A 14587-nucleotide genomic window follows, 5' to 3' on the forward strand; every position below is an offset into this window, starting at 1 on the left:
GGGGTTGGGGGGGGGGGGGGGTTTAAGATGGCGGAGGCTTCACCGCAGCCGGGACGGTTCTTCTGTCACTGCTGCTCTGCTGAGATCGCCCCGCGCCTGCCCGTGAGCGGGGGTGGGGAGCCCGGCCGCGGTCCGGGGAGGGGGGTGAGGGGATGGGGTTGCGGGTGGGCGGCCCCGGCGGGTCGGGCACGTGGGGTGAGGCCTGTGGGGGCCTGTGGGGCCTGGGGTGGATGGGCCTTCCGGGGGGGGAGGGCCGGGGGTGGGGGGGCTTGGGGTGTGGGGGGGGCGTTGCGAGGGGCGAGGGTGAGGGCCTGGGGGGAGTGTGTGTCCGTTGGGGTGCGGAGAGGGCGTTAGGAGAGACCGGGGGGGGAGCGGGGTGAGGAAATGGCGGCCCTGGAGGCTGTGGGGGGAACGTGGGGGGGCCCCAGCCGAAGGGAAGCAGCCGGTGGGGCCAGAGCTCGGTGGGGAGGGGGCCGCCCGCCCGCCTCCGCTCGGTGCGGGGGTGGGAGGGAGCCCCCGAGCAGCCCTGCCCTGGCGCGGGTTGGGGGGCGGCGGGCCTGGGCTTCCCCCGGCCCTCCCGGTGTGTGTGACACCCCCCGGGCTCGGGCACCGTCCCCCCGCTCCTCTGTCTGGGCCGAGCTGGACCCCGCGGGGGGGTGGGGGGTTTGTCTCTGTCAGGGGGGTGTGAAGGAGCAGAGAGAAGCGTCGTGGGCGGTGGCACCGGGGGGGCAGGAGTGACCCGGTCCCCCCACTCCTCCTCCGGTGCCGCGCAGGCGGGGGCAGCGCCCGGGCAGAGGGGCTTTGGTTGCCGGGAGAAGCCTGCATGTATGGGTGGTGTGTTCCCGGGGTGGGGAGAAACGGAGCGTTGGAAAAGAACTGGCTGAAGCATCGTGGTGGGCCCCGGCGAGGTCTTCTGCTGGTAACCTGCCAGACGCTGCGAGATGTTAGCTTGGGTTCAGAGCGTCCTGCCAGTCTCTGGCCTGAAACTTCTCCCAGGGTCTCGCCAGATGAAGGCGTTGTTTTTTTGTTAACGTTTATTGAATTTTAGAAGCCCCCCGGTTGTGAGCGTTGGTGTCTCTCTGCTGTGGTTGTTAGACCTGGCCCTCGCTTTGGTTTTGTGACACCTGGTTTGTCCTTTTGCCCTCTCTGTTGGTCTTACTGGTTTGGTGAGGGCAGCCCCGGCTGGAAAATCTCACAGCGTGTGTTTGAGAGTGGGGACAAACCCCTGGATAATGCTCCTGCTGAACATGGAGCCAGGCGGGGGAGATGGCTCGGGAGCTGAAGCTGTAACCTAGAGATACCGGTTGTTTATTTTTGTTTAACACCCCTGCCCCGTGTTGGGCAGAGCACGTCTGGCAGTGAACGCATGGGATGATGGTAGTGAGCAGACAGCTGCTTTTGTTGGTTCAGGTCTAGTTAATTGCTAGTTAATGAACTTGTTCTGGGGGTCCAAGTTCATTTGGTTTCACTTACTGTTTGCAGAGCGAGCTGCTGGAGGCACCGCGGCCTGCGCTGCGGGAGGAGCGGTCAAACGGCCCCAGAAACAGCAAACTTTGACATTTGTGCTGCTCCAGCTGCAGAGGAATTTGCTGATCCCTGTGTTCAGAGGGGTCTGAAAGTGCACACACACACAGAAAAGCTTCCCTTAAATAGGAGAGCTGGGAGGAGTAAGTTGCTCCCTGCTCGAGGGTGGCTGCTGTCATAATTTATCCCAGTGCCGTACTGGTGGGAAGGAAACCAGAAAGGGGCTATTTTGGAGGCAAGTGCTTTGACTGTCTGTGCCTGACACAGAGTTCCTGTGTGCCGGTCACCAGCTCCAAGAAGAATTCGGATGGTGTAGAAATGTTCTCGACATCAAACGTTGTGTAAATTGGGCAGACCCAGTTATTTCACAATCGCAGATCTGGAGCCCTGCGCAGGAGGGGGAGCAGCAGTGTCCCCGAGCCCGTCCCTGGGCCCCGGTGTTCCCCGCTCCCTTATCTCCCGGGGCCGGGTGGTGCTGGGGGAATCGCTGGCGTGGCCACCTTGTGCCGGGGCCTTATCGCTTGTTCCTGCGGTGGCCGCAGGAGCCATCCCAGATGTCTTATCAGAGCAGCCCCACGCTGCCGGCATCCCCCCCCTCCTTTGGGGAATCCATTGACTTTGGTTAAGGGCCTGTGCCAACTCAAACATAGCTGTAGTAAAGAGAAGTAGCATTATTTTTAGAAGCTCTGAAGTCTTTCCTGTGCTGAGCATGGCACGAGGCACTGAGCGGTTGTGTTTGCCCACGGTGGCTGTTCCGCCACGGTTGGGTGCGGGGTCTGTCACTTCCTCTCCTGGCTGGGTGATACAGCGTGGCCCTGCTTCTCCTTCAGCTCCCAAAGTGAAGCAATTTCCTTTCAGGGTCTGAAGCATTCTGGGCTGCTGCTCCCCATGGCAGTGCGGTTGTGGAGCACAAACCCTTCACCCACAGCAGGAATTGTGAGGGAAAGTGACTGTCACAAACTCCTGAGGAATCCCTCTCCTGCACACACGGGCTGTTTACCCCCCGATGTTCTCTTTCCGGTGTTAGAGGCTACAAGGGTGGCTGTCGCTCTCTGTGATGAGCGTTGGGTGTGGGGGTGTAAAACTCCGTTATTGTGTGTTGCAGAATGACCCTTCTGTGTCTCCCTGACCTCTGCATGGTGTGAAGCCTCGGCTGCCTCCATGACCGCTTCCATTCAGCCCATCCTTAGCCATGCTGTGCTGAGCCCCTGCTGCCATTCCCCCCCCCACCTTGTTTCTTTAGGCCAGTTTGGCCCCTGGAGGGGACAGGGAAAGGCCCCCAGAACACGCAGCTGTTTAAAAGCTGGTGTTTGAGTGCTGCTCTTCTGGGAAGGCCGCTGGTTTTGCTTTCACTTCACCCAGAACGACATCAGATGTTATCTAATGCGTTGTCTCTGCTGGGGATTAAGTAGTGTTATCTGAATCTTTGCTGAAGCCAAGTTCCAAACAGGCTCAAGCCCAACAATTTGCCTCCCAGGACTAGTGGAGGCAAAAAACAGTGGTTTGGGGGCTTTTTGGCTCCGTTGTCGTGGTCTGTGTTTGGGGTGATGGGCTGCCAGACTCTTACACCCCATCACACCAGAGGGACTCTTTGCAGCCTTTATGTACCACTTTCTTCTCTCATTCGGTGTTTCTTCTCCCCCAGGACTATATTTGCCCACGGTGTGAATCTGGTTTTATCGAAGAACTTCCTGAAGAGCCGAGGTAATGTGTTGCCCCAGAGGCTACTGCTGGAATGAACTCAGCTTTTTACTTTTTCTAATGAAAAAGTCAACATTAGATACTAAATACACTGTTTTTCTCACTTCTGCCCAATATTTGGCTCGCCTTTCCTCACTATGGGTATGTAGTGCTTCATTTGCATGGTTTGCATCAACAGGTAAATGGTCCATGGGGATGCTGGGTATCCTACGGCGCTGGCAAAGGGCGGGGGAGCAATGGGTTGATTTAAAACAAACAAAAAAAAAAAGTGCTGGAGAGGCTTTCCCTGCGGCGTGTGGCAGCTCCGAGCTGGTTTGAGTCATTGGGGTTTGATAACCCTCAGAGAGGAATCCATGGAATGGCGAGTGTCCCCGTGCTTCCCTGTAGAGTTTAATAACTCAGTTTAGAGTGCGAACGGCGGAACGTTTCGATGGGGACTTTGGACTCCGCACCGGAGTGGCGGTGATCTGCCCTCACATGCTGCGCTGCTGACTCAGTGGTGGGACCGCGCTCTGGCAGCGGCACAGCGGGCAGGAGGACCAGAAATGGCTGGAAATGCTTCAGCCACACTTGCCAGCCCTTGGCTGTGAGCGGCCTGGGGACGGGCCACGCGCAGGCGGATGTTGGGTGCGGGGACCTTGCGCTGCGCAGGGAGGGGGTGGTTACAGAGCGAGGTTTGTGAGCCGAGGAGGTGACGTTTGGTCTGACTACGCCAACCTGAGAGGTTGAAATCAATCCTGTCTAATCCCAACTCTGTTGGTGACTTGCTGTGACCTTGGGAGAGCCGCGTAATCACCGCACCTTGGGGTCCTGTTACCGTGGGTGTCAAAGCCTGGGCCTGGATGCAGTGAATGTCCCTGCAGTTCCCCGAAAGCAGAGGCCCAACAGCATTAAGAGTTTTCCTAATAATCTGTCCCGTTCGGTCACATGCCCCTGCAATAGAGAAGTTCCTTTGATTCAAGATTAGAGTTAAGCAGGTTTGGGTCACAGCGATCAGGGCTTGTACCCTAAGTCGTCTCTTCCTGGCGCTCTGGAGGATTAGCTGCTTTGTTGGAGGTGGATTGTGCAGGGAATCCTTGCCTGACATCGTGGTTCGGTTGTTTCTTTGTGGCTTCCTGAAGTCAGAATCTAAAAGGGTGGGGAGAGATGGATGAAGATGCGGGAAATAGGGGTTGTAGGAGGGAAAAAATGACAATTGATAGGGACAGTGAGAAAATGGGCAGCTGAGGGGGGACTGGTTTCTGTATGGAGCTGGCCCTGCCCTGGGGGTGAGGGGACCTCTGGGGTCCCTTCGAGCTCTGGCTCAGCATAGAAACGAATCATTCGCACTCTGTGTGCTGTTACTGAGCTGTGGTTCTGCTTTTCCTGTCAAACTCATGGCCCTCATGCCCCTCTGCCAGGAAAATCTTCTCACAGCCACCTTCTGAGGCTTAGCAGTGCTCCTCTTCTTCACAGGAACGCTGACAATGAGACCAGCTCCTCCACATCAACCAGTGACCAGAACAGGCATCCTTTTGAGGTAAGGCCTCTCCAGCTCTTCCAACGCTTTCTGCTTTGCCATCGAATTGAAGTATTTTTGCATTAATACATTTAAAGGTTTCCCAGATTATGACAAAATTTAAGAAAGGAGTTGTTAACATCATCCACGTGCTGCTCCTGAAATCTCTGCATGTCGTGTTTTTACTGCGTGTTTTTAATAGTCGGTTGTAGCCGCAGCTGAAGAGAAATGGGGAGTTGTAGCCATTTCTTACCCTGGTGTGTAGTCTCAGTCTGTGTCTGTTCCTCACTGAGCTGCCTCTGGGAGTCCCTGATCCACCTGCATCCAGCGAGGCTCTTGAGTGAAGGCTGGGGAAACACCAGGTGTGAAAGCCAAGGGCTGTTTCTCTCCTAACAATCCGTTCCCCAAATTCTCTCCCTCCCAGAATGTGGATCAGCACTTATTCACCTTGCCGCAGGGCTATGGCCAATTTGCCTTCGGGATTTTTGATGACAGCTTTGAGTTTCCCTTTGGGTCCACCGCACCGTCAGAAGACAACAGGGACTCTGAGAACCGGAGGGAGCGAGAGCATCAGTCTCGGCATCGATACGGCGCGAGGCAGCCCCGAGCCCGACTGGCCACACGCCGTGCCGCCGGCCGGCACGAGGGGGTTCCCACACTGGAAGGGTGAGAGTGACCACTGGATCTTGGGGAGGAAACCCTGTTATTTGTCACTGATGAGATTTAGCTGAAACAGTACGGGCTGGTTTTCCTCAGGGGGTTGAGGAGCGATCTCTGAGAGCCGTGCTCCTGAGCCGCCTGGCCATTGCAGGCAGAAATTATCCCCTTAAAATACTGAAACTTCTCTTTATCAAGGAATAATCAGTTCATAAGATGCAATTGCTGCAGGATTTTTTTCCTTTTCCCCCTGATGATGGGACAGTATTTACTGTATTTACCGGCTCCTTCACGTCAGGTTTCTGGGCTGGAAGCTGGCAGACACTAATTCTTACACAATGCTGGTTTTCTTGTCTTTCAGAATTATCCAGCAGCTGGTCAATGGAATTATTGCACCTACTACGATACCAAACCTAGGACTAGGTCCCTGGTGAGTTGGGGGATGTGCTGCTCTTGCTGCCAGATTCTTGTCTGTGCTCCAGCCACAGTTAATTATTGTCCCTATTCTTAAAGGGGAGTCTTGCATTCAAACCCGATGGACTACGCGTGGGGGGCCAACGGCTTGGATGCAATTATCACACAGGTAAAATTGGTGTTAGAATGGCATCTCCCGTCCCCTCGTGCGGTGCTGTCAGCATGTGCTGTGATCATTCGGGGAGAAACGGGAGAGCAGGTCCCCAGTGCTGGCGACGTGGGGCTCTTAAGTGGCCAGGTTCTGTGCGCTGCTGAGCTCACATCTGCTCTCTGCCCTCTGGGGCCTTTTTTCAGTTACTAAATCAGTTTGAAAACACTGGACCACCGCCAGCAGACAAGGAGAAGATCCAGGCCCTCCCCACCGTACAGATCACCCAGGAACACGTAGGTATGTGTGTCTCCTCCAGGGAATCCCTCACAAAGAGCACTCTCAAAGTTCTGTTTAACGCTTTCTTGGGACTTAAATTTTGCCTGCCTAGTACCTTCGAGGCCTAAAACATTTCAGAGAGGGAGAAGGGTGGGGTATTGCTCTGTTGTGCTCACACACAAAAAGGAGCAGTGCAGATGGGATGGATTTGCTGTGGGGAGGCAAACTGTTCTGAGGAGCTCAGGGTGGATGGAGGTGAGGGAGCAGAAGGGAAGGGAACAGAGCAGCCAACCCAGGGGACGAGAGGGGGAATGAGGGTGCGGGAGCTGGAACATGCTCTCCTCTGCAGGGATGAGGAGAAAAGGTGGTGGGACCCTGAGTCAGGTGCGTGGAGTGTCTCTCTCCTCTGCAGCTTAGCTCTGCTTTGCTTTCCTTCCGCGGTACAGACTCTGGGCTGGAGTGTCCCGTGTGTAAAGAAGACTACACCGTGGGTGAGAGCGTCCGGCAGTTGCCCTGCAATCACCTCTTCCACAACAGCTGTATCGTCCCGTGGCTGGAGCAGGTTGGTGCCGCCCCCACGGGTGGGTGACCCGGGCTCAGGGGGGTTTCCTGGTGCTTCTGTTCCTCTCTAAATATTTTCCTACCTCCGTGATGAGGCCTGAGCACAAACGGCCTTTGATCAGAGGAAGGAGTGTCACCCGAGCCTTTTCCTCAAGTGCTGTTCCTGTATCATGTTTCTAACCCTGTTTCCCCTATTTCTTGTTCTGTTTTTGTCTGCTCCCCAAAGCACGACACGTGTCCCGTGTGCCGGAAAAGCTTAAGTGGACAAAACACTGCCACAAACCCCCCCGGACTCACGGGGATGAACTTCTCATCATCATCCTCCTCCTCCTCTTCCTCCAGCTCACCAAGTAACGAGAACTTATCAAACAACTCATGAATCTTAATCTAACCCTCTGTCCCCGGGCCCTGTCCCTTGTCCCTCCTCCCTCCCCAGCAGCGACCGGGGCTTCCCGAGCAGAGTGAGGGGAGGGTAACGGGGGGGGGGGGGGGACCAGCGCCCCCAGAATTCCCTTTTGAGTTCTGAAGATGCGGAGACTCTGGGTCCTTCAGAGATGAGAAGCCTCCAGTTCTGTGACGGGGGGGAAAGAGTTCTGTCTATTAATAAAATCATCCCTTTGCCGCGTGGATTTGGCCCGTTGCAGTGAGCGGCGGCTGCGCCTGCGGACGGGAACCCGCAGCGCTGAGCGAGCAGTTGCCATTCCCCATGGAAAGGGTGTTCGTATGGTTTTGAACTTGAGATTCCTTTTCTTGATTTCTTTTCCTCCTCTTCCTCCTCCCCTTGGATTCTGTCTCTTCTGCTTCAGAGACTGAAGTCTATAAAATGAGCATGTAAGATACTGCCTCCCTCCCGGCACCCCGGCTGGGGAGGGCCCGTAGCTGTCACTGAAAACATGAACTCTGGAAACAGACCCCGTTACCCGTCCCCCCCCCCCGCCCCAGCTCCAGCCCCTTTATTTTTCTTTGTAACCTCACCCTTCTGATACTCGACACTGAAAGGGTTTTTATAATTTTAAATTATTACTGCTGTTAAATAAATGGACGTTTCAGCTCAACGAGACGTTATGCATGATTTGAGGAAAACTACAGGGTAAGCTCCCGGGGGCTGCTGTGCTGAGCCCCCCTGTTCCCCCTCCCCTGGCTGGGCTGGGCTCGTTTGAGCCCTCCTGGCCACTGGCCTCTGGCACAGCCAGTGCTGTCGGTGTGTTGCCTGCGGGTCCTGGAGCGGCTGCTGCAGGATGGCGACTGCCACCATCCTTGCCTGGGCTCTTGTATTTTTTACACCCCCTCCCTGGTGCCGTCCTGCCCTTCTCCCGGCCTCAGGGGACTCTTCCACCCCCTCGCCACCGGGACTGGGCACCAGAGCAGGGACCAGGCAAAATCATTGTGATCGAATAATATACAGGAAAAACATTTTGGAGAAGAGTGTATTTCAAAGCTACTTAAAATACGGCTGATTAAAAAAGGAGAGAGAGACAAATATCCAGGTGTGTTTGTGACTCAGTTTCTGTCACCGAGATAGAGAATGAGAGGAATGTGACCGGAGCGGGCAGTGACTGTCCTGCTGGGAGGGACCAGGGGGATGAAACCCAGGTTCCTTGGGGGCTCTTGCCAAGGCCTTTGGTCCTGTTCTGGTCCCATAAGAGCCCCCCAGGGCAGGAGCACGGGGCAGGGCCTGCACTGGGGTGGGCGATGTCCCCAGGGCTTTGGGAAGGTCTGGGCTCCCTCCCTCCCTGGCACTCGGGGTCCTGGTGCCGGCAGAGCTTTGGTGTCTCTCACAGACTCACCCCAGAGCCTGGTGCTTCCTCCTGAGAGCTCTCTGGGAAGGGACATTCCTGCCATAGGAGGGGGAAGCAGGGGCTGCTTTGACGTTTCTCGAGCTGTTTTGGAATGCAAGAAGAGAAGGTTTGTTGGAGCAAACGTCCCCAGCGAGGATGGCAGTGGCCGGGACCAGCACTGAGCAACTCGCCTGGAATGTTCTTCCTCCCCGGCTTCGCCAGGGCAGCCCAGCGGCACCTTTCATCTGGCAGGCGGGTGCCTGTGATACCAGGGCTTATCCCGGGACTGGTCTGTCAGGGTTAAGGGCTCGTCCTCCAATGGAGGCTGAACCAGAACCTTCTGCCACCGGGATCCTGGGCTTGGGAGGTGGGTGGCGGCTGGAAGGTCCCCGGCTGAGCCTGGGTGTCCGGTGGGGGAAGGCTTTGCTGTTCGGTCACTGAAATGCAGCCTAGGAGACCAGGAAAAACCTTCCTTATCCCACCACGCTCCAGCTGCTGGCTGTATTGTGGGGTTCCCAGCTCCCCCCGAGCTCAGGGGGTGATTTCTCAGATGTGAGTGGGGTCCGGGGGGGGTGTCAAGTGGGCGAAGCAGAGCCTGGGGTGGGTATGTGGCTGCTGCTGGCCAGGGGCTCCTGGCCGGTGCCTGCCACGATCACCACACGGTTAAGACAGTGGCTGTTCCCTCGCGGCCTCATTCGGAGCTGGTTGGGTAAGAAATGGAACGAGTTTGGTGGTTTTCACTGGGGCCATCGCTGGGCTCTGACGTGACAAAGTGACCCGGCTGCAACGCTGTGGCGGGTGCCAAGAGCGGGGCCAGAACATGCCCTGGCTGAGCCGTGGGTGCCATTTCTGGCTGTGTCCCCCAGGCCGGGGGCTGGTCCTCACCCCCGGCTGCCTTCCTGGCCCCATCTCGGCTGGGGCGGACGGAGCAGGGCTGGGCTGGGTGGGCAGGACCAGCCTGGGGGGGGGGTCGGAGCTGGATGTCCCGCTCCAGGTCTTAGTCCAGGGGGGTGGATCGGGCACCAACCACTTGAAGGGGCATCTGTGGCCCAGGTGATCCTGGGGAGAGGTCCCCAGAGCGGGTCTGGCCCTTTCTCCTCATGATGCCCTGAGTTGGGGACCTGCTCAGGGGTGGGGAGCAGGGTCCCAGCCCCACCCCCAGCTGGAGGCAGCCCCAGGGTCAGAGTCAGCTCCTGCGGTGCTGCCTGGCGCCGGGTCCCACAGAGCCTGACGCAGTGGGACCAGGGACCCTCTCAACCCCTCGTCCCCTCCACCTTGTCCCTTTGGGTCTCCAGGGCCGCATCCCCTTGCTCAGGGCCTGGTTCCTCCCAGGGGGTGGTCCCCCTGGAGCAGCTCTTCTCTGCCCCACCATCAGCCGCTTCTTCCTGCTCCCTCCTTGGTGCCACTGATCGGCCATCGTGTGTTTTCATGGAGGTGAGAGTCTGGGTTGGGTCCATCTCTGCACGTGGGGGTTGAGGAGGAGCCGGACATGGTGTGGGCTCTGTGAGGGCAGCAGCGGGGACCCCAGGGACCCAACCTCACCCAGCCCGTGCCAAGCCCACCATGGATGCTCCAAGTCTTGCTCCCTGTTCCGTACCACGAACACAGCTTTATTTGCCACAAGTGCTTGGACACAAGACAAACACACCCCGCCATCACGTCCCAGCCCCTGTGGAGACACCATCAGCGCTGTGTGACTGCCTGATCCGGGCTGTGGTGGCTGGGGCACGATGTCGGCAGCCCCAGCACACGGTGGTGGGGAGAGCCGGATCCCTGCATCTGGGGCATCTGCCTTCCACATCCATCCTCCGCCGTGCGTTTAAAAATAAAACAATAAATAGCAAAAAAAAAAAGAAAAATATATGTACATAAATAAAATAACCCTTTTTTCCATTTTTTTTTTCCTACAGCAGGGTCCGGAGCCGCCCGTGGGGCTCAGCTGACGAGCATGGGGAGGAAGTGGGTGGAGAGGTGCTGCCGGCGCGTCTTGCCCCCTCGCTGCGGCCGGCCCTTGCTATTGAGCGAGAGGAACATGGGGCGGCCCCGGTGCCGCCAGCGCAGCGACGCGTAGGTGTTGTAGCCATTCTCCTCGATGCGCTCCGTGAACTTGCAGTTGGGGCTGAACTCCTTCTGGCAGGAGAGGGAAGGGGGTGAGGGGCGCCTGGGGCCCATCGTCGCCCTCCTCCAGCAGGGTTGAAGCCCAAGAGCTGGGCAGGGCAGGACCCCGGCTCCTCCCCAGTCCCCGGGGGGGGCAGAGGGGCTTTGTGGGTGCAGTCCCCCGCTGGGGAGCAGGTCAGGGCATGGGAAACTAGGAGCCCACTCCTGGGCACCGGTCCCAGCAGGTTTGGGACCCCCCGTTCCAGCGCTGCCCTGCGCCTCTGACCCCGGTCCGGTCCCTCCCGGGAGGCAGCGTCCGACCTACCGACCCGTAGAGCCTCCCCTGCTTGTTCATGGCCAGGTAGAAGCCGGTGTGCACCGCCCGGATGGCCACCACGCCGACACGCACTGACCGGATCTCGACGATGCCTGCGGGACAGGGGAGCGTGGCCATGAGCCAGGGAGGGGCGACCTCCCCGAGGGACCCTGCCCCGACACCGGGTCTGTGGCCACAATGTGCCTCCCTGGAGGGACGGGGCCACTGACCCTCGCCCGGCGCCGGAGCAGCCAGAGGGACGCAGGAGCAAGGAGCGGGAACCTCTGATCTGGGGAGGATTTGATCTTTACTCCTCTCCTCCCCAGGGCCCGGGAGCCAGGGCCGTGCGGGAGCGATGCCAAGCACAACCTCCGCTTGCCCGGGACAAGCTGTCAGCTTCTGCCCGGTGCCAACCTCATGTTTATCCTCCCCTCGTTGCCGGCTCTGCCCGCGCATCCGTCCCAAACGTGCCTGGGGTGCCCTGGGGACCAAAGCCTCTCGTGGTGCCTGACACCCGGGCTGGCGTGTCCCTCGAGCGGCAAAGTGTGCGTGGGGGTGGCAGCGACAGCAGCAGCCGTGTTATGGTGGATGGAGGCACCCGGGCAGAGGGCTGCGGGGGCAGGAATGGGGCTGGGATGGGCTGCCGGTGCCGTGCCCCGCTGGCACAAGCACGGATGGCCACAGCCCTGTGCTGGGCACCGCAGGCAGGAAGGATGCGTCAGCGCTGCAGGACGTGGGGACGAGCCCAGGAGGTGGCTGGACCCGGGCTGTGAAGCCGCGGCAGGGCCCGGCTGGGCTGGCGTTGCGTGTGCCCGGCCGCCGAGCTCCGTCACAGCCGCTAATGGGAAAGGCATGCGGTCGGACCAGCGGCTTTGACGGGGAAACACCCAGAGCATCGTCAGGGCCTCGGGATTCCTGCACCACCTCGCACCCGGCCAGCCCGGAGCGTCGCTGCCAGCCCTGCCGCCCTCGGGGCCACGCTGCTGCAGGGGGGAGGAGAAGGAATCTGCAGTGGGCAGAGAGGCAGGCAGGGCAGCGGTCGGGGGGAGCTGCAGCAGGGGCTGCCCACCCAGCTGGGGTGGGAGGATGCGCGGAGGCTTTGGCTGGCAGCAGATACAGCACAGGGGGCTGCAGCCCCGGGGCAGGGGCTTTTACTGGCACCGACCCCCCAGCATCGCCTGGGCATCACCTCCCTGGGGGCACTCGTGCCCTCGCCAGGAGCAGAGGGGGCGTAGGTGGCACCGGGGCAGCGTGAGGGCTCTGGAGTGTTCGGCTCCTTTGGGGCAATGGGTAAGAGGGGATTTTCAGCCCAGCGGCCCCAGTGCTGCCCCCAGCACCTGTCCTGGCACCCACTGGGACCCGCAGGGCCCGGCCCAGCCAAGGTGTTGACAAGCAGCAGCCGTGGGGAAGGGCTGAGCAAATGCCTGCGAATCCATCCCACTTGATCACTGTCTGGAGCTGCTGCTATTTATAACAAAGGACTTCTGCTCTGCTAAAAATAACCCCCCGATGCTGTTCCTGGCACCCCGGCCGGCTCTGCCGTGCTCTGTTTGCCGGTGCCCGGCCAGCAGCTGGCTCATGTGGGGGGACAGGTCCCTTCAGGCGTGGGGGCAGCAGCCCGGAGGCAGCTCCCAGTGCTCTCAGTCTCACCCCCCCAGCCCCAGTGGGGCAGATGTGGGTCTTGAGGCGGGGGAAGCCCTGGGACAGCCCCTGCCACCGGTGGGGCTGGTCCGGCAGCTGCCGCGGGGGATGAGGAGATTCTCTCTGCGGCACCGATAACCAGCGCGAGCCCCGTGTGACAGCCCGGAGCCGCTCCACCTGCCTGGCGCCATTGCCACACGGCCAAGGGAACGTGTTGGGGCGCTTCGTGCTGGCAGCGCGCCCGGTCAGGACTCCCGACAGCCTCGGTCACCGCGAGAGGGTTCCCTGGGCTGGGCTGGTCACTCGTCCTGCGGCCGGACGGGTGACAGGGCAGACCCCGCTGCCACCAGGACAAGGGCTGGGGGGTGCTCCTCCCCCCCTCAAGCCCCAACACCCTGCCAGGCCCCCCTGGGGATGCTTGGGCATCCCCTCTCCCCCAGCATCCAGCCACCGCCCTGCCAGCCTGGTGTCACCCTCCCTGTCACAGGGGGCTGGGACCCAGCACCCAAAATGGGCTGATATCCCGGGTTCTGGAGCTGGGCTTGTAGCCCTGGCCCCTGCTGCAGCCGTACCGTCGGCACCACGTCCCCTCGGGACCCCTGTTGCTGTCACCTGGAGGGGCCGAGGTAGGAGCAGGACCCTGGTGTCAGGAGCAGCCCCTCCGCTGGCACGGGGACCCCGGTGCCGGCCCCCGCAGCCACCTCTCCCACCGCCACACGCGGCCGCTCCCGAGGGCTGCGGGTGGAGCAGCCCCAGCCCCTGGGAAAGGCCTCATCCTGACGGCTCCTGCCCGAGCCCCAGATCGCGGCACGGCCTGGGCAGCGCCGACATCCTGCAGCGTTCGCCCTCTCCGACCCCCGGGGACACGCTGCCCAGCCCCCTGGGGGGGGCTGCAGTGAGTGCCCCCCTCTGTGTGCTGTGGCAGGGGCTGCCAGCTGCACCCATCCGTGTCCCTGCGCGACAGAGGTCCCTGTGGTCCCCTCTGCGGGCAGCAGGTGCTCTGCCGTCCCCTGGACGGGGCTGCCGCGCTCCCCTGTGCCAGCCACACAGATGCTCCATTCTGAGACCTGCATCGCCCCGAACCTTCCTCCCTCCCTCCTCCTCCTCAGCCTTTATCCTCCCCAGTGTGTTTATGGGGAACGACTGGATCTCCCCCAGTCAGTGCCGGATGAAGATAACCCAAAAGGCAGGGCAGGGGAGCAGCCCCCCTGTCTGCGCTGGCAGGACAAGATGGGGCCAGGGACCCCCCGGGTGACACCAGGGGCTGGGCAGAGCTGGCAGAGTGACACCGGGTCCCCAGCGAGAGCTCGCCGGTGTCCACGCACCTCCCATCGCTCCCGAGGACGGGGGCAGCCGCAGCCGTTCGTGCTCGAACGAGCTGCGCGTCCCGGGCACCGTCCGCGGGGCAACGGGGACAGCGGGGACAGCGGGGACCCGCAGCTCCCGCCCCACTGGGGCTGTTCTCCGGGCGGGAGGAGCTGCGAGCGCTCCCGGGTCGGGCACAGCGGGCTCCCGCCGCCGTCCGGGTGCGCCTCCGTCCGGCCTTCGCCCCCCGCCCCGTGCCCGGTCTCTGCCGCGGCCCCGCCGCCCCGGATCCCGGTTCTCCCCGGTCCCGGCCCCACTCACTGCCCGGCCGCTCCCTCCAGCGCGTCCCCTCCACGCCGCCGCTGCCGTCGATGCGCAGGAAGAAGCGGGTGGCGGAGAAGAGCCGCCGCCAGCGCACGTCGCCTTCCAGGTGGCCGTAGCTGCGGGGGGGCCGCCGGCCGCCCCAGGCGGCACCGCCCGCCCCCGGCCCCGGCCCCGCCAGCACGGCGAGCGCCCCGGCGAGGCAGGCGGCGAGGGCGGCGGGGCCCCCGCGCCTCATGGCGGCGGGGCGCGGCGGGGCGGCGGGCGACGGGCCATGGCCGCGGCGGCGGCGACGGGCCCCGACGGCGCGGGCGGCCCGAGCGCGGGGCGAACCGGCGGGCGGGGCG

At 61.1% G+C, this 14587-nt stretch overlaps 2 protein-coding genes across 3 annotated transcripts; one reads left to right on the top strand and one right to left on the bottom strand.

Annotated features, from left to right (window-relative positions):
- The first annotated feature begins 6 nt into the window (after positions 1-6).
- RNF126 (ring finger protein 126) lies at positions 7-8259 on the top strand. Of its 2 annotated transcripts, none has more exons than XM_074163703.1 (9): positions 7-102; positions 3170-3228; positions 4681-4744; positions 5148-5389; positions 5742-5810; positions 5894-5963; positions 6149-6242; positions 6668-6783; positions 7009-8259. In XM_074163703.1, exons 1-9 carry the CDS (start codon positions 28-30, stop codon positions 7159-7161), a joined length of 942 nt encoding a protein of 313 aa, XP_074019804.1. In that variant the 5' UTR covers positions 7-27; the 3' UTR covers positions 7162-8259. The 2 variants fall into 2 exon arrangements, with proteins under 2 accessions (XP_074019804.1, XP_074019805.1); XM_074163704.1 differs by having other exon boundaries at positions 13-102; positions 5148-5320.
- Positions 8260-10495: 2236 nt separating this feature from the next.
- On the bottom strand, positions 10496-14478 carry FGF22 (fibroblast growth factor 22). The gene is given in 5 exon segments (XM_074163819.1): positions 10496-10724; positions 10726-10739; positions 10784-10963; positions 10965-11086; positions 14241-14478. Coding segments are annotated over 5 exon segments (783 nt in total).
- Between the last annotated feature and the right edge of the window lie 109 nt (positions 14479-14587).

Source organism: Numenius arquata, chromosome 25, assembly GCF_964106895.1.
Source record: "Numenius arquata chromosome 25, bNumArq3.hap1.1, whole genome shotgun sequence".
Taxonomy (NCBI): domain Eukaryota; kingdom Metazoa; phylum Chordata; class Aves; order Charadriiformes; family Scolopacidae; genus Numenius; species Numenius arquata.

What these genes read in the sequence shown, in the direction of transcription:
- RNF126 (XM_074163703.1), top strand. Translation starts at nt 28, where the DNA reads ATGGCGGAGGCTTCACCGCAGCCGGGACGGTTCTTCTGTCACTGCTGC. An exon ending in AGAACAGGCATCCTTTTGAG is followed by an intron (nt 4,745 to 5,147) that starts GTAAGGCCTCTC and finishes TCTCCCTCCCAG; the next exon opens with AATGTGGATCAGCACTTATT. An exon ending in GATCACCCAGGAACACGTAG is followed by an intron (nt 6,243 to 6,667) that starts GTATGTGTGTCT and finishes TCCGCGGTACAG; the next exon opens with ACTCTGGGCTGGAGTGTCCC.